This window comes from Pan troglodytes, chromosome 6 (assembly GCF_028858775.2).
Source record: "Pan troglodytes isolate AG18354 chromosome 6, NHGRI_mPanTro3-v2.0_pri, whole genome shotgun sequence".
Lineage (NCBI taxonomy): Eukaryota > Metazoa > Chordata > Mammalia > Primates > Hominidae > Pan > Pan troglodytes.
In genome coordinates this window covers 27,969,638-27,988,082 of record NC_072404.2, presented here as the reverse complement: position 1 = coordinate 27,988,082, position 18,445 = coordinate 27,969,638, and the positions used below count along the sequence as shown (strand labels likewise).

Sequence of the window (18,445 nt, the reverse complement as noted above, 5' to 3'; positions counted from 1 at the left end):
ACCTTGATGGGAGAAATGGAGTCATTCTTAAATGACTGAGAAAGCTGAACTCAAAAACCAAGGCAGATGACAGATTTTTAGATAAGCTTATGAGAATTCTAATAGCAAAATACGGTGTTCTTGATTGGGCCACTGAGATTGTCCTGAAATGGAGTGTAAAGGAAAAATTTATGAATTAGACCCTTTAATATGCAGCTTTGGGAGATCTCAGCAACTGTCAAAGAAGGGATTTAAAAATACAGTCTGTGTACCACAGTTTCCACTGTATTATGGTCAGATGGTTTCTACAGTGAGTACACACTTGCGTGACTCGGGTCTCTCATTACATAATGAAAAGATTAAATACTACTTGTGCTTGTTGGCTGGCTTTACAACATCTGAGTTTCATGTGTTTGCAAGCACACATTTATAGACGTATACCCTCAGGTGCTCATGTACATATATAAAAAATCTAACTCTATATGTGTTATACTGAAGAGAATAGCAAGGTGGGTTGATTTAGAAAAGTTGATCAAGGTGCCTTGATTTGGAACAGTCTATACCTCGTGACCACTGTTCTCTGTTTCCAAACAATTCTTTTCACTTGTGCAGTTTTCTGCCACGTGTATATAACAGAGCACTCCTATGTCAGTGTGAAGGCAAAAGTTTCCAGTATAGCCCAAGAGATCCTAAAAGTCGTGGCAGAAAAGATCCAGTATGCAGAAGAGGATCTGGCTCTGGTGGCCATCACATTCTCTGGGGGTAAGTTGTTTTCTACCCTTGAATATTAATCTTTCACTGATCTCCTTCAAAAGGAGGGAGTTGACATTTTTGTAGAGTAAAAGTGCAGCTCCTCCCTTCTGGGCCCGCAGCTGGATGACCACAGTAACAATAAGAAGCTGCCTACCAGAAGTGTTTCCATGACAACAGTTGGGTACTGTGGGATACTGAATTTCCTCCCCAAGAACTGAATAGAGAGGCATGCCAGTGTTTTGAAATACATTATAAAGCTTTTCATATTTTGTACTCTAGATAAGCCTTCTATTTTCCTATTTAAATTAACTTGGGAAATTGCTAAAGAGTGAAATTACTTTGGGGTGGAAAAAAAAAGGAAAGATGGCCTTGAACCAGTCCTATTGCGGGCTGACAATTTAATAGTTAAAGACTCCCTATTGAAAGACAAACTGTACAATAAGCTGAAAGCTCACATGGCAGTATTCCTTTAGGTGGACGTGGGGAGTGAGGCCTGGTTACAACTTCTCCTTCTGTTGGGCCTTATTTATCCTCAGAGAATGGTTTATTGTCTGTTTTGAATAAGATCACACAGATTACAAGCTGACACTATTGATCTGTGCGGCTTGAACAGACCCCTTCGTTTTCACTGGAGCCTGTCAGATCTCAATGTTGCTGGCCTCCTTTTTTGGTTTGCAATCTTTATTGAATATCTCCTTAACCCTGAGAAAAAAATACAAAGAAAGTGACTTAGCATCAGTAGTTGAAAAATGTGAGCGCTGTGGGGGCTAATTAACCAGAGATGCGGGCAGGGGAGGGGAGCAGATTAACCGCATTCCTGTTTACCCTTTGTTATCATTCTGCAGTTGGGAGATGAATATCAGAATATATTTGAGGGTAAAGTATCTTGTTCCTATGGCTTTGTTGCTCACAGGGAGGTAAAATGGTCCTACAAGCTGGTTGATTACGTATGCAAATGAAGCCCTTCTCCCTGGGCCTAATACATAAGAATCCCTCCACCTCTCCCAGGACTCTAATTGTATATCTTAGCAAAACATGATCTAGAAAAAAGAATTTGAGAAACATATGGCCTAAATGAATTTTAATCAGAGAGTGGTTCGATTTTTAATAATATATTTCAAATTGGTATGATAAATGTATGTTATGTTTAATTTTCAAGTGACCAAAAATATAAAAGGATTTTAAACAGTATTAAGCTTTATCAATACTGCTTAATTAAGCAGTATTAAGCTTAAGCATCCACCTCTCAAGGTAGTACCACTACAGAGAGTGATCCTGGGGTCCCCATTCAGACAGAAGGTGCCAGAGAAGGAAGAGCTGAATGAACTCTGCAGCAAAACTGAGACCCGTCTCCTTTGGGAGCTGACTGAGAGTCAACCCAGGGCCTCGTGAGAAGCTGGCAATTAATGAGCGGCTCTTTCACTACCCAATATCTATTTGGTGGCTGTGAAATACCATTTTCACACTCTATTAAATTAGATTCATCAGGATGGGCAATAGCGTTGTAATGTATATAGACCCATTGCTAATCATCACTAGAAATATCAGCATATCTCTTGAATTATCCCACAGATTTGGCAATGTGCCATTATTTTCCATCCTCTCCTTTTTTCTGTAGAGAACCTTTCTGCCTGCATCTTTTTATCCCCCAAACAATAATGTTTTCACAAAGAAAACAATCTCAAAAGCTTAATGCATTCCTTGTTCTAGTTACATAATTTTTAATAAATTATATTTTAGTCCTACTTCAAAAAGAAATGGTGAGTTTTTTCTTTGTTTTTGTCAAAAAAAAAGTTTTAAGATATCAGAGATGTTAGAGGTTTTATGGATTTTTCTAAAAGGAACAATAGTATCATTCTCATAGCTTTAGTAAGTCTTTAGCTGTTTTTTACCCAGGGTAGTTATACGTATGTAGTAACAATAAACTACCCAGTTATTCAGAAGTTAAAATTCTGTCAGTTTTAATCTTTCATATTATAGTGACAAACCTGAAAATAAGGGGAAAAATGTTTCTCAGCAAATGGAAAAATGCTATCAGAAAGTCATGACATTTTATTCTATAAAGTATAAATGGCTCTCATAAATTCAGATTTAAGGTATACATAGGCACAGAAAGGGCTGCAAGAAATTATAGCTGAACAAAGAAGGAGCAGATGGAACCCAGGAGATGGAACTTAAGAATCCAGCTGTGTGAGACCATCCGCTATACATGTCACCAGCCCAACATTATAGTACTGTGGATCTTTATAATGCTGGGCCATAAAGAATATATTAGATTATTATTTGTATACTCTGCATTAAACAGAAATGTTCAAAACAACACTTTGCATTTGGGCCAATTATCTAGAAAAGGCATATGGAATATTGCATTTCCCAATCATGCTGCATAACTGAACAGCTACCTTAGGAGAAGTTGATTGTGTCACAGTGAAATAAACTTTAATATGACTTTAGCCTACTCCCATATGCATTTTGTGGTTAGGAGGAGGGCATTTTCTAGGAAGAAAGCTATTATGTTATAAGAGGGCTCCAATTGTGGTAGAAAATGGTCAAAGGATAGGAACAATTTGCAACAAGAGAAATAAGATAGAGGAGGAATATATGAAAAATATTCAACCTACTAGTTAAGAAACACAAAGTAAACAGAGAATCTACTTTTTGTATTAGCAAAATAGTAAACTTACCAAAAGTAATGATCAGACTGGGTGCAGTGGCTGCCACCTGTAATTCCAGCACTCTGGGAGGCCAAGGCAGGCGGATCACTTGAGGTCAGGAGTCTAAGATCAGCCTAGACAACATGGTGAAACTCCATCTGTACTAAAAATACAAAATTAGCCAGGCGTGGTAGCAGGCACCTGTAATCTCAGCTACTCGGGAGGCTGAGGTTGGAGAATCACTTGAACCCAGGAGGAGGCAGAGGTTGCGGTGAGCCGAGATCGCACTAGTGCACTCTAGCCTGGGTGACAGAGTGCAACTCTGTCTCAAAAAAAAAAAAAAAAGTAATGATCAGTGTTGGTCAGTGTGCAAGTTTTATACCTATTTTTTAGGAAAATATATTGTCTTTCTTTTTTAAAAAATAAAAATCAGAAAACAATTTGGTAGTTTGTATCAAAAACTTTAAAAATATTCATTCCCTTTGACCTAGTAATTCTAATACTGGGTGTCTGTCTTAAGAAAATCATTTATAAGCAGACAAAGATTTAAACATAAGGATATTGACTTCAGCAATATATATTATGGCAGCTATAATAATAGATCCCATTTACCAAACCCCAGTTATGTGCCAGGCCCTGTGCCAGTACTTAGCACACATCATGCCATCTAATTTATATGACCAAAAAAATTAACCATTAAATGTTCAACAGTAGAGGAAAGATTAAATGATGGTATAATGAACTATTATATAACCAATTAAACATGACATATGTAAATAATTTTGGTAAGTGGATAAAGTGCTTATAAGAATATCAGAATATAAAACTATGGAATAATTGCAAATGTATATGTGTATCCGCAATAGTTATAAATGCATATGCATAAATCATTGCAAATCAATGCAATTATTTGTGCGTGTATATATATACATGGTTATATAAAAATCAGAACAAAATAGAACTAAATGTAACCAGTGTTAACATGGTATTGTTATCTTAGATGAGTAAATTTTACTTTTTGTCTTAAACTGTTCTGTGTTCCAAACAATGACTAAATGTTATAGGAAATAACTGCAAGAGGACTCCACTTTCTGACCGCTGAGCAGTGAGAGCTATTTGTGATGCCACTGGTATCATTGTATAGAGTGTGCAGAACTTAATTAATCCACTTTAAGTTCTATTTACTTTTAAGTATTTGTCTTTGGCAAGTTTCACTTTTTAAGTGTACTGTGTAGGCCTACTGCTGCTACTCTTGTATTTCTGATTATTCCTTTTTTTTTTTTTTTTTTTCAAATAAAGAAAAGCATGAACTTCAGCCAAATGACTTAGTCATCTCCAAATCCCTCGAGGCATCTGGTCGAATATATGTCTACCGGAAAGACCTGGCGGACACTTTGGTAAGGACCTTCAGCCTTGTATTTGAAACAAACAGGCCAGGCGAGGTGGCTTATACCTGTAATCTGAGCACTTTGGGAGGCCAAGGCAGGAAGATGGCTTGAGCTCAGAAGTTTGAGACCAGCTTAGAAGTTTGCGACCCTGTCTCTACAAAAAAATTTAAGAATTAACTGGGCATAGCAGTACACACCTGTTGTCCCTAGGTGTGTGCTGAGGTGGGAGGCTCTCTTCAGCCCAGGAGGTCAAGGCTGCAGTGAGTTGTGATCTCATCATTGCACTCCAGCCCGGGTGATAGGGTAGGACCTTGTCTCAAAAAAAAAAAAAAAAAAAAAGGAACACACGTACCACATAAAGCGTAGGTTTTATGTGTTTATAATGAATGTTAAAAAAATTAAATTATTTCTTCCCTTATCCAATGATACAATTCCCAAGTAACAGTACTTTTACAAATCAAAAAGGGGTTGAGCAATTCAGTTCAATCCAACTTGAGGAATTCTAAACCCTGCCTAAGTGAAACCCTTTCTAAGCCCCTGAAATAAGGGATTTGAGATAGGTGACTCCTTCTCCCATCGAATTTTAATTTCATTTCTTCTTTTTCGGTGAGTATATGAAGATGAGGCTGAGAAATGCATCCTAGGTGGATTTAAGGAGAAAGAGTCCCTTGTTTCAGTACATTTGGTACACTTCGTTCCATTCCCTTGAAGAAAAGCATGGATGACCTGCCTTCTCTGTGTAGAATGGGGTCATGGTGATGGGGCGTTAGCTGCCACTGAAGATAAAGAGTCTGGAGAAATGTAGAACCCACACTTTAAGTTACTTTCAGTCCAAAATTTAAGAACACCTATGCCTAAGTGGGTGATTTCATTGCTGCTGTGGTTCCTAAAGACCTCAGTCCTGGGATTGGCTTCTGAATAGGAGGACCAGACTTCAGATCTGTCATCTAGAAAAAGTGGGCTCTAGCAGATTGCGATTGTGTCTGGAACTCAGAGTCCCCGTCTCTTCATGGAGCCATCGCTGGGGTGGGTCTTTCTCACTGGCTCCTGTTGTATGTATAATTGAGAAACCTGCATACCACGTAGGTTAACCCAAACTACTGATAATAGTTTTATGTCCAGATATATGTCTACTGGAAAGACATTTTATGTAACGTTGTCTGCAGGATATTAAGCTATCATAATAATGTTAATCACTTATTACCAGATCTGTATGTGCTGAGTAATTTACATACGGTATCTCGTTTAACACTTCCAGTAACCCCACGAGAGAGGCTGAGTAACCACTGTAGCTTCATACAGCCAAGTCAGGGAGAGTGCTTCGATTTTTAAATGCGATTATATGTTTGACTCTGAAGCCCCTGCACATTTCTTTCATTTGTACATGCCTTACTTGGACCTTTCCTGTGCTGTCCTTCAGCAGGCCACAGTCCTGTGTAATTCTGTCAGTGAAACATAACCAACTGGGTGCTGCACAGCATTTTTGAGTAAATAATGAGATTGATTTTACCGCTCCCCATGAAGGAGGAAGATCTGACATGTAGCTACTGTGGGGCTTGTTGCAGTAGAGGAAACCCCCACTCTGAATATCCTCCATGCCTCCTCTGCCACCCATACATGGCCTTCTCAGGTAGCTCCCTCCTGTGCATCCCCACGGCTCAATCTACCACTGTCCAAGGCCACCTTCAGAAAAGAAGGCAGGCCTGGGCAATGCCTTGATGGAATAAATAGGTGCTGTGAAATATGTTCCAAGAGAAGCCAGACTCCATCCTACCCTCAAAAGCCTCCCCTGCCAACTCTTGACACCACCTAAAATTGTCCTACTGGAATCATAGATTTAGATATTTCATCACCAAAAGATGTCATTTAAAATCTAACATTGTAAGGGAAGAATAATACCTGAAAACACCAGTACCTACTATCACTTTCACATAGATTAATCTTCTTAGAAAACAGGAATTAGAGCACTGAAGGAATGAGATAGAAAAATTTAATGTTCCTTGGCAAGGGCAATGGACAACCTTGAATAAATAGAGTTATTCAACGTTGAATAAATAGAGTTAATAACTCGAGTTGGGTAAGGGACCCAATTAGGGAGAAAATGGGGACAAAGAGCCAAGTAGAAGTATCCTGACACCTCCAAATTATTAAGCAGGTATGTGTGTTACTTCCTCACTCTGGGTCTTTCTTAGAAAGTCAGCAGTAGAGTCTGTCTGGTCTTAGCCTAGCCAGACCAATCCCTGAGAAACCTCAGCTTTTCCTCCACCTCAACACCTCTAAATTTGTTAGCTGGTTCGTTTGGTCATTGCTTTCCGAGCACCACAGTGTGCCCTACACTGGGGATACAGAGACAAAGTGGACCTTGACCTGCTGCTGAGAGGACTGAATCTGTGGGAAAGCTCTGTGAAGATCTTCAGTCATTAGGTTTTTTTTAAAAAATAGGAAACGTTTTCATCAATGTAAAACTTCTAAAATGCAAATTATTTATTTTTCAGTTTAGAAATGTTGATTAATATTTGGCACCTGGAATATTCCCTTTATCCTACTATGTCATTTATTTTTGCAAGGTTCCTTCTGTTTGTTTTAAAGTTATTATTCAAATCTAACGCTTCAAATGGGAGAATTTATATTTTCATTAGAAAACATCAACTATTTTGGAAAGATGCCAAATAATCTTTTTAATAACTTTAGTGGTGAAATAGATTGAAAGTTGTGATGGCATCTAATACTTTTATGCCATATCTTAAGGAAATACTGTTACCAGCCTCATAGTTGTTAGGCCCTATTTACGTAGGGAAAGCAGTTGATACTTAAAATAATAATCTACCATGGGATATAAATGAAATAATTTCTATTTTTTATTTCATGTTAAAACTTTTTTACTTTCTATGGGCATTTTAATAAAACGTGTAAATGTGTGTCTGGGATGAGACTTGCTAAACATATTTCCTGTAAACGCCATGTCTGTCTTTATTGAAGTGCACCATGACATTTCTTCTGTTTGTTTTTATACTAACCCTGCCGGCACATTAATTCTTACCAGAAGCCAAAGTGATTTCGGGGCTTTCGCTTTCATTATGCTGTCTGCCAGGGCAGTGTTTTATAATCAGATTTGTGCGTGCATGTGTGCACGTGGGGGTAGGGGAGAGAGATGGGGGAGGAGCGGGCGAACTCACTGAAGTATCATTGATCACATTCTACTGTTCCCAAGACCGTTTCCTAAATTGGCTGTAACTCACTGAAGGTGAACAGACCAGGGAAAATATTAAGTGCACTCTGAAAAGATTACTTTGCTAATCTGAGCTTCTAGTGCCTTTCCACAGCCAGCCAATGCAGTGCAAAACATTTGGGAATTACTGAGGATCTTTTTGCTTCTGTTGGTTTAGAACCCATTTGCAGAAAATGAGGAATCACAGCAAAGGTCGATGAGGATTTTGGGAATGAACACTTGGGATCTTGCTCTGGAATTAATGAATTTTGATTGGAGTCTATTCAATTCAATTCACGAGGTAAATGAGGAGTGAAAATACAAATGCTGTTTTAACTGTGAATTCTTTGTGAAGAATATCAATGCGTGCGGTGATGAAATTATGCTAGAATAACGTGGTCCAAAAGATATTTGGGGACTTGAAATATATTGAAAGACTGACTCAATTCTAAAAAAATCAGAATATGTGAGCATGCTTTTATTTGCCCCTAGTGTGAGCATATGCTTGTGTAATGTATAAATATGCTGTATTTCATGCATATAAATATATATATGTATTTGGAGATGAGGCTCTAATGGGGTTGATGAACCATTTTATCTTTGATATTGATAGGTTTATTTTTTCCATGAAGTTTATGATAGTTGTACAAGAATCATATTCATATTTATGTATGTACACACATATCCATCTTTTTACTTAAGAACATTCTACAAATTTAGACTGCATTGTAAGACTTCAAGTAATTTATTGAAAATTTTGGATATATTTCAAGTTTTTATGTCCATCAATTTTTCACTTGAGGACAGATTATAACATTTTTAAAACAATAGATTGGGAAATAGCAAAATGCTACTGACGATTCATGAATACATTTGTCCAGAGAAAACCCTCACAGGAATCAGGAGATGAAAAATGTTAGAGCCCTCTGTAACCATATGTTGCATTTGCTTCGCCATGTAGTGAAATTTTTCATTCTGAAGTGGCCTTTCCTTCTGAAGAAGGAACCTCATGCCCAATTTAGAGACCCAAATGTCCTCATATTTTCTCATTAAACAGATTTCAATATTATGATCAGAATGTGAGCAAGTACTGAATTCCTTCAGACTAAATGACTTGTGTCTTTGGAAGTGTTAGTAGACTGGGATATATCCCTGCTTATGCAGTGGAAGAATGTAGATTACCTCTGTAAAACACACACACACACACACACACATGCACACAAACACATTTAAAAACAAATCTCTTCTATTGCTTTGCACATGGTCCATCTATATAAATAGTTACTGGTCTTGTTTGCTTTCGTAAATTATCAGACCTTGCCCTAATCTCATTCTCTTTGCATTTATGGTTTGACAATGTTTTATATTGGTGGTTTTTAAAGAGCAGGTACTCAGACCAGCATCATCAGCGGGACTTGGGCACTTGTTAGAAATGCAGATTTCCAGCCCCTCCACACCCCTACAGGATCAGAAGTTCTAGGGGTGGGATCCGGCAATCTGTGCTTCAGCAGTCCTCCAGGTGATCCTGATTCACACTAAAATTTGAGGACCACTGTCTTAGAGAACAGACCTGTGAGGGTCTGATGTGCACCTTAACAAATACTAGTACTACTAGCGTTCATTTTCACTTGAATTTTTCAACATGACAAGTTTGGGAAATTTGGGGATTCCTTTTATGCTATGATTTAAACTTCAGGATATCTTAGATTTGTATATAAAGATGTCTTCCTTACATTCTGAAAAATCACTTATATAAGGATTCTAGGTGAACATTATTGAATGAGGCACCTCTAAAACTAACTCATTTTGAATTTAATGTATTACTATTCACCATATTCTCTGTTAGCGTATTAATAATATGGGAGGAACTACCTGAAGTAGCTCTTAAAATTTGACCGAGTTTTGTATCAACCATACTTTGCTATAAATAAACCCTGGCATGAATACATTTTCTTTCAGCAAGAGCTGATCTACTTCACGTTCAGCAGACAGGGAAGTGGGGAACACACTGCAAATCTCAGCCTTCTGCTCCAGAGATGCAATGAGGTCCAGCTTTGGGTGGCCACGGAGATTCTGCTCTGCAGCCAGCTGGGCAAGCGAGTGCAGCTGGTGAAAAAATTCATCAAAATTGCGGCTCAGTAAGTTTCTAGTGTGAGAAGTGCCATTCCTCTAGTCTTCTTGAGAGCGTACATTGTTCTTCTTTCTTTTTTTCTTATGATGATAAGGGTTGGGATATAAACGTGTAATATGGAGTTAAATGACTAAATGGTTGAAAAGGTCCAATTTTGAATATTTATGTCTTTGCATTTCAAGTATTTATACCTTAAAGTAAATGTCAAAATATCAGACAGAAGCACTGTGCTCTCTGCCTCAGCACTAATAAGCAGGCAGTACACACATCCTTCATTCTGCAGCTGAACTACAGTGTGCCTGGGTGAGCTACAGGAGGCAAGAAAAAAGGGGATGATGATGTGCACAAGTGGGAATCATTACACGTCAGGTGCATTGTAGGACCTGCTCATTGCTCCTTGAGGCCCACGGTATGAACTTTTGCGAACTCGTTCATTAGAAGGCCCTGCACTGGCTGGCCCCACCCCCTGAGCCTCATCCCTGGGTGCACCCCATGCTCTAGCCACTCTAAATGTCTGTCCCTCCCATGAGCACCATCTTCCAACCCTGAACACTTGTTGGCTTTGCCAAGAATGGCCACTTGCACCCAGCAAATTGCTACCATTCTTCAAGACCTCAGTCAAATATTCCTTCCTTCCTGAAGTTACCCGATTTTCAAATGCAGGGGTACTACTTCTGCTACTGCCTCTACTTCCCCTCTGCACAGATATACTTTTTACCTTCTGAAAGCTTATTATATTTATTAAATTTATCTGTTTATATAGGATTTCTTCACTAGGCTGTGTTCGCTTTCAAAGAACAGGGGCTATTTCTTATCAATCATTATACCTGGGTGCGTGGTACAGAACTTGGTAAATAGCAATGACTCAGTTAATGTTGAATGAAATTTTAGTAACTTGCTAGGAGCATCTCTTAAAATATCAGATTCATATCAAGGGTCTGTTCTTTGGACAGCTCCCCAGCAGAAGCAGGGAGCATGAATCAAAATCTTCCCCAGCTCCTTTTACTTCCTGCGCTTCCAGTTTTATTTCTCCTTTGTCTTCCAAAGTAGTTTTTATATCAAACAGTTTTCAAGTACATGTCAGTGCAGCATATTCAGAAACTATATATTGATCACTTACATGTACAGATGTGTACAAGGTAGTGTGGGGAAATCAGACTGAGTCTACACCAGTTCCTGCCTTTGTGAGGCGTGCAGTGTGTCAGTGGGTAATTCTATACCTCAGCTGGCTCCTGTGCAAAACAGAATGGGAGAATGCCCTAGAAGAAGATCTAAGTCTGTTGAGGCTTTAGAGGAGCGAGAGCTCATACCCCAAGGGTGTGGGAAGCAGGATCAGGAAAACGTTGGTGAAGGAAGTTGCCTTTGAATCTATTTGAATTCTGGGTGGGATGTGACAGGTAGGAATTCAAAAGAGTACACTCTCTGTGGGAGGCCAACTCAGTGGAGACAATGAAGCAGAGCCTGTGGTTAGACAGTAATCTGTTCTGATTTAGAGTGGAGGGGGATTTGTAAGGAAGTTTTGGGAGAATGATCTGCAAAGACAGATGGGACCAAATTGTAAAAGATCTTGAATTTCAGATTGAAGGGTTTGAACTGAATTGAGAAGGGAGAAGGGATTTTTTGAAAGTTTTTGGGCAGGAGACATGATCAGAGTTATCCTTCAGAAAGGTTGGTCTGAAACTAGCACGTTGAACTGTAGCAAAGAGACCCCAAGAGGAGGATAATTTTTCTTAGGCAAGAAGAGACCATGGAGGTTCCTGACCTGGTATTTGGTGTGACTGGGCATGGAAGGATATATAACAAGATCTGCCTAAATCTTATTGATTGCTTTTATGGTGAATGCTTTTTAAAAAAAATTTGGCCATTGTGTTCCAAAATGGCTTGTAAAATTCCTAAAGGTGAGGCTCTTTTGGGTAAAAAGCTTTCTTATAAATGCTAATTATGTGGATAAGTGGGAAATTAATGTTCCAAGGAGTAAGATGACACCACCCAGCTCAGTTCCCACTATAAGATTATATCTATCCTCAGGGAAATGAAATATATTCACATCTTCTCCATATGGCCCCATGCTCTTGAATGCTTTATGGTAGTGGTCTCTATCCCTAACCCATGGAATAGAATGCCAACAGAAACATAAAGTTAAATTCCCTGTAATCATGCTAGTAGGAATAACCAAGGGAAAATAGTAATTTCCACAATCATGAAGCGTTTTTCCTGCCTGAGGCATCCTATTTGCATATTCATGTTTCCCCTCCTTCTCACCATCCCCATCCCCCACCTCTGTGGATTGAGTGGATTTTATTTCCTCACACAAAGACAAAAGGAGTGTTTGCTGAACTGGAATGTTTAGTGTCAGACAGTCTGTTCTTATCATGGAATGAATGACCCTTGTTAACAGAGGATTCCAGCCTGGAATGGCATCTAATATTTGCACTGTATCAATTTGTCTTCTCCAGAAAGTGTGTCTGTATTAATTCCTTTTTTTTCTTAACAGATTTAGATGTTAGTTATATGTGTGTTTTTATGGGTTTTTTTCCTTAAAATATGACTAAAAAAGAAAGCTATATGGACCAGGAAAATTGTTCATGAGGAGCTAAAAGATAAAAAGATAGGAATTCTAAGATTTCACATAGATAAATTAAGCTCAATAAAAAGTAGAATAATAGACATCTTTATAATGAATAATGATAAAATCATTTCCCCAGAAGTTCTTGTTTTCTACTTCAGCAAATGCTGTTTAAAAGGCTTCTTGTGTACTAGGAAACTGGGTGATGGGCAGAATGTAAAAATGATTAGACGTATACTCTAGCCTTAAGGAACCTACTATCTAGCAGAGATTGCATAAGCAGTGGGGCCTCCATCATATCCTAAGGTGAAGGGACCCAGGGGCAAGAGAGACTTCGAACTGGAGCTTCCAGCAGGGGGATGGAACAGTTCTTACTGACCACAAGAGCCTCTGCAGAGGAGGCTGGTATTTCAAAACATCAACTCAGGAGGAGATGGCACTAACTCAAGTCTGTTCTAGCTGGTGGGAACGTTCAGGGTTGTGAAGAGTCAGAAAAAGTAAAATGAGGCAAGTGAACAGCAGGAGGAAGGGGAGTCACCATGTGAAAGCAGTGATTCTCAAATGCAGGTAGGTTTCCCAGTCACAGACTGGGAGGTATCTTATTGGAGTTTATTCATGGAATATACCAAGTGGGGTCGACCCAGGAGAAAGTTGGCAAAAAACCACGTAAGGGGTCACTTGGATGAAGGTACAGGGCCTCACAATTACCAAGGAACTGCTGGCAGAGCCAAAAGCTGGACAGGAGGACCATGAGAGGGACAGACCATGCCCAGTGGAGGCTCAGCAGCAAGGTGCCTGCAAGATGTGTGTCCACCCCAGATACCTTTGGCATGAGGTGTGGAGGCAACACGGCCTTTCTAGGTTCCACTGTTCTGGGGATGGAACTTCTAGAATGCCCCCAGGCCTGAGCCTTCCTTGCTTGGAGCCATGTGTAGCTGGACTCAGGCAGTACCTAACCTGTGGGGCCGGCTCTGGGCATGCCAGTGTAGGCAGGGCCTGCCAGAGCACAGCTGCTGTGGGTCTCCCTACTTACTCCACAGCTCAGCTTATTCTCCTGATTCTGAACTAGGTAATCTCATACACTATGTATGCAGCTGGGAATCGGTATAGCTTTAGGAGACAGCGGTTTGTATTATGTATCGAGAACCTTTAATGTCTTCACAGCTTTTGACCAATCATGGAATGACTGGAAGTCCAATGTAATGGGAAAAAAATCACAAATACAGTGAAAAGTTTATTCCAGCATTCTGTGTAACTGGGAAAATTGAAAATCATCCACAATAGAGGAATAAATTATGTAATATGCTCTTTTGATAAAATATTACATAGCTGTTAATGATAGTAAATAATCCATAGTATATAATATAACATGGTATTTAACTGAAGAAGCAGGCAAGATCTACACTATTCCCAGATTCCATGTGAGACATTGGTGGAGAGGTCAGAAGGGATGGCATCTGAGGGAAGCTAAACAAACATCACAAGGCCCCTGATACACACTCTGCTTACTGCTAAGTACTTCATGTTTTTACATAGTAAACGATCAAGGGAGGGTAATTTTTTTTATTATTTTAAAGCCCTATCTCAGAGAGGTTGTTTTGTAATGCTCTCCAGATAAAGGAGTGCCTGGAATTCACAGCTATTCTGGCTGCCGTGAAATCCCGAGCTCCCCCTGCCATTCCAAGCCCTCTTAGCTGGCTTTGGAAATTAGTGGAATGTTGACCAGTTAAGTCTCTGGGCATGATTGATGTTATGCAGAGTGGATAGCCTCAAGAAGTGAATGGAGCTCAACATGATCTTATTTTGCATTTCATTTCCTTGTTTAACTGAGAAATGTGGAACAGTATTCCCATTAATATATGCCGTATTTAAAATATATACATATTATAGTAGCTATTTTGTTGGTAGCAAAGAAAATGTGCCTAAATGTAATGGGAGGGGGAGCTTAGACCTGTGAGGTGAGAAGGGCTTGTCTGTCAAAAAATGAAAAAACGTGTTTTGATGAAGGAGTCAGGACTAGTGAACTGTTAAAAGGAGAGTGGGGCGTATATAAAGAAACATGAATTTAAAAGAGTGCTCAGTTGAAATTGTAAATGCACACAACATAGGTAAAAAAGGAGGAATCTTGTGAAATATGAGGAGGGTGTCAAGAGCACAGATCTTTTCCTTTAGGTAAGAGTGAGCTGAGGCGTTTGGAATCATTTCTTTGGCATTAGAGACAGCTGAAGAGCAGTAAGGGGTACGTAGGCTGTAGAGCAGAATTCCTGAGCTCTGTGGCCTAGGAGGGTCTTTTCAGCTTTATCTTTTGTGATTATCTGGGGAAAGAATGTTTCCTCAAAGTGTCCTCTACTCTCTTTTATTTTATAGCTGCAAAGCCCAGAGAAACCTGAATTCTTTCTTTGCCATTGTGATGGGTCTCAACACTGCTTCTGTCAGTCGACTGTCACAGACCTGGGAGGTGAGCCTTGGAGTCCCATGGTGAGGGGCACATAAAATGGAAATAAAGTAATTTACATGGATTAAATGAGATAAGTACTACTAAACTAAAAATGTTTGAAAGTCATATGTCAAGGTGGTAGGGATCTTTTTGATCAAATGGTCTTTAAACAGTTGTATAATGTGTCTGAACTAGATAAAAATGGTAACGTGCTCCCCAGCTAGAATTAGTCTTCCCCTCTGTCCTGCCTGATAGTGCAGTTCTCGTTCCAGGCTGGTCCCCACAGTCTCCCTGCATGATGATGTGTGCTCAGAAGTGCGTTTGCTGTGATGCTAATGAGTTTAAGCTTCGAGGCCTCTCACTTGCAGGGCCCCTGGCAATGTGTTCACATGGATGATGTATATTTTTGTAAAATTTGCGAAAGCAAAGTAATTTTATATTCTTTTTCTTAAAGAGGATCCACAAAACGTTCTAAAGTTTTAGACCTCCCACATTCTGGCTCTGCACGCCGAAGGCTGTTTGGGTTCTGAGATGCAGAGGCCCACTCAAGTTCGCACAAGGTCTGACGTGTGGACTGCGACATTCATGTGGGAAGACCTGAAACTGGGGATACCCCTAAACTTAGCCAGACACAGGCGCAGGACTCTGCCTCACTCATGGTCCCCTCACCGTCCTTCCTTGGGCTTTTGTTTCCTTCGCTCTCCTTTCCTTCCTGACTGGCTACCTTCCTATGTACCACTTCTCCCCTCATCATTGCTCTTTAAGCATCATGCCTCTGCCTCTAGCCTGCGTGTGGCTCACTGTGGTCTCCTCAGCCTCCCTCACAGTCCTCTCAGATTTAGTTCCTATCACTGACTGTGCCATTCTCTTCATGGTTCCCAACTCAAACTCCTACAAGAGAAAAGCTGATAGGCCAGCTATCTTTTTCTCGGAATAGGTCTCTGGGCAACCTGTGGATTCGCTTTCTTTCAGTCAGGGGTCATACCCTGAAGGAATGCACTGTGCTGACCCAAGGGTCAGAGTCAGTCCTCCTTAAAGGGGCCCAAAAGAAAAGAAATGAAAGCCCCGCCTGCTCTGCTTAAGCAAACAAGACCTTCACACACAAAGCAAGATGAAAGACATGGGTGACAGATGCCACGATTCATTAGAGTAGGAGGAAAACAAATGGCTGGCAAGGGTCAGTGGGGAGCGAATTTGAATTAAACCTTGAATGAAACTGATTTGGAAAAATTGAGAGGAGAAATAACTCAATTAGATTCAACCAGCTTATGTTTAATCTGCGCATTGACTGCCTGCTATGTGCAGAGCACTGCATCAGTGCCATAGCAGACAGGAGATGGCTACATGAGAACTGAGCATGCCTGTGATAACAGAAGTCTTGGACCAGGGCAGAGCAAGTGGAGGGACTCATTCTGCCTCTGGGTAGCTGAGAAAACTTGAATGAGAAGCCTCAAGCTGCAGGGCCTTCGAGGTCCAGCTGGGAGTTACTGGAGTGTGGGGATGGGCATCTCAGGCAGAGGTGACCACAGGATCTCCAGGTCTGGTGACTGGATGAATGGAAAGTGATCACACTTCCCGAATAGATAATACAGGAAAAGAAATAGATCAGAGGTCAGCAAACTGCTTTGGTAAAGGGCCAGCGAGGAAAAATGTTTAGGTTGTGCAGGCCACATGGTCTCTGTTGCAGCTGCTCAACTCTGCCATTGGAGTGAAAGAGCAGCTGTAGTATGTGCCTGAATGAAGGGGTGTGGCAGCAATCCAATAAAACTTGACCTCCTAAAAGTAGCTCATGGCTAGATTTGTTCCATGGCTGATCTCTGGAGTAGATCACTTAGTTCGACTTCGGACATGTTGGATTTGAGGTGCCACTGGGACATTTGTGAGGGATGTCCCACAGACTAAGGTAGGCAGCTTAGAAGAAAGATTGGAATCAGTTGCAAATATCTCCATTTTGTGTCTTCTCATTTAATTTGTCCTCTGTTTGTTGGGGTGTGTGTGTGCGTGCGTGCGTGTGTGTGTGTGTGTGTGTGTAGTTTCCAAACAGATTAAACTACCTGTTTGCTGTGATAAACTGAGTCCAGATTCAAAATTATCACATTGAAAAAAATCTATCTCTAAATAATGTAAAAGTCTAATTATTTTAGGAGTTGCCTCATTGTTTTGATTCCTTTTAGAAACAAAAAATCCCGGAAATATCTTCTTATACTTTGTTGTTAGTGTTAATAGCTGGCATTTGTTAAGTACCAGCCAAGGACCGTGTACTTTTCATGAGTGGTCTCTACATCCTCAGCTGAAGAAACAGATCCGAGAGCTTGCTGACACACCAAACCACATAGCTAGAAAGGGCAGAGTCAGAGTTCAAACTCAGGCTGCCTTTAAATATGTGCTGTTTACCACAAAAGATTACTAAGTCAATATTGAAAGGCACCCAATTTTTTACTTAGCCATGTTAAAAGCAGGCTGGAACATTCCAGGCCCTTCTGCCTTAGGCCTGAATTTTTATTTGGGAGGATGGCCTATGTTTCCATCCCCTGTCACTTTGCATGGTACCTGTTATGGTTGAGCTCTTCAATTCATTGATTCCACTCATTAAAGTGCAGGCTTCGTCACTTAAGGTCTTCCTGGCCCTTCACTATTTAGCCCGATGCTGTGAAATAAAATTTCATCATCTATGCTAAAAATGTCAGCCAACATAATTATTTCCCACTCAGGAAGACTATTAAGAAGATGAGAGCATTTGTCAAAGGTAGGGTATGGAACTGAAATCTAAGTTTTTATTAAATGACCACCAGTATGTGGAATGTCTAACCAACTAGACTCCTGAATCATGTGGCTGTTATTTTAAGCTGTTTTAAGCAGCATTCCTAAGGAAGATCACATTAAAGGGATGATGAAAATTGTATAATGAGAAGCAATCAGGATAGAACAGATGATAGAGGTATTTATGTTCAGAAATGTGACACAGATAAACAACGTAATGAAAACTCCCTTCGATGCCTCTGAAAATAACCAACTTCTGTGACCTTCTGTTTTTTGTTTGTGTTTGTTTTTTAGAAAATCCCTGGGAAGTTTAAGAAACTTTTCTCTGAACTTGAAAGTTTAACAGTAAGTAGTTGAGCCAAAGGGGACTTATTCTTCAAAATAATTGCTAGGGTCTAGTTTCTTTCTACATTATAGTGGTTGGTATTTGTACTCTACCGTGTCAGGTAGCCTAGACTAGTTTACTTGTTTATGAAACTGTAGCTTTGCTTCTTATGGAGGGAAGCAAGTTGACAGTTAATGCTTCTTCCTCTCCTTCTAAAAACGTAGTGAAAATAATCCTTTTAGTG

The 18,445-nt window shown here is 39.9% G+C and overlaps 1 protein-coding gene across 9 annotated transcripts in view; it reads left to right on the top strand.

Moving 5' to 3' along the window:
* Positions 1 to 18,445, top strand: part of RAPGEF5 (Rap guanine nucleotide exchange factor 5) — a 240,791-nt gene that overhangs the window by 203,923 nt on the left and 18,423 nt on the right. For 5 of the 9 annotated variants that reach the window (XM_024357764.3, XM_024357767.3, XM_024357763.3 and 2 more), the window contains 6 exons: positions 592 to 741; positions 4,686 to 4,783; positions 8,161 to 8,283; positions 9,942 to 10,120; positions 15,047 to 15,137; positions 18,171 to 18,221. In XM_024357764.3, coding sequence (XP_024213532.1) covers positions 592 to 741; positions 4,686 to 4,783; positions 8,161 to 8,283; positions 9,942 to 10,120; positions 15,047 to 15,137; positions 18,171 to 18,221 — 692 coding nt within the window. The remainder of the gene's footprint in view (positions 1 to 591; positions 742 to 4,685; positions 4,784 to 8,160; positions 8,284 to 9,941; positions 10,121 to 15,046; positions 15,138 to 18,170; positions 18,222 to 18,445) is intronic. The other 4 variants (XR_002944583.3, XM_024357769.3, XM_024357766.3 and 1 more) reach the window with 2 other exon arrangements.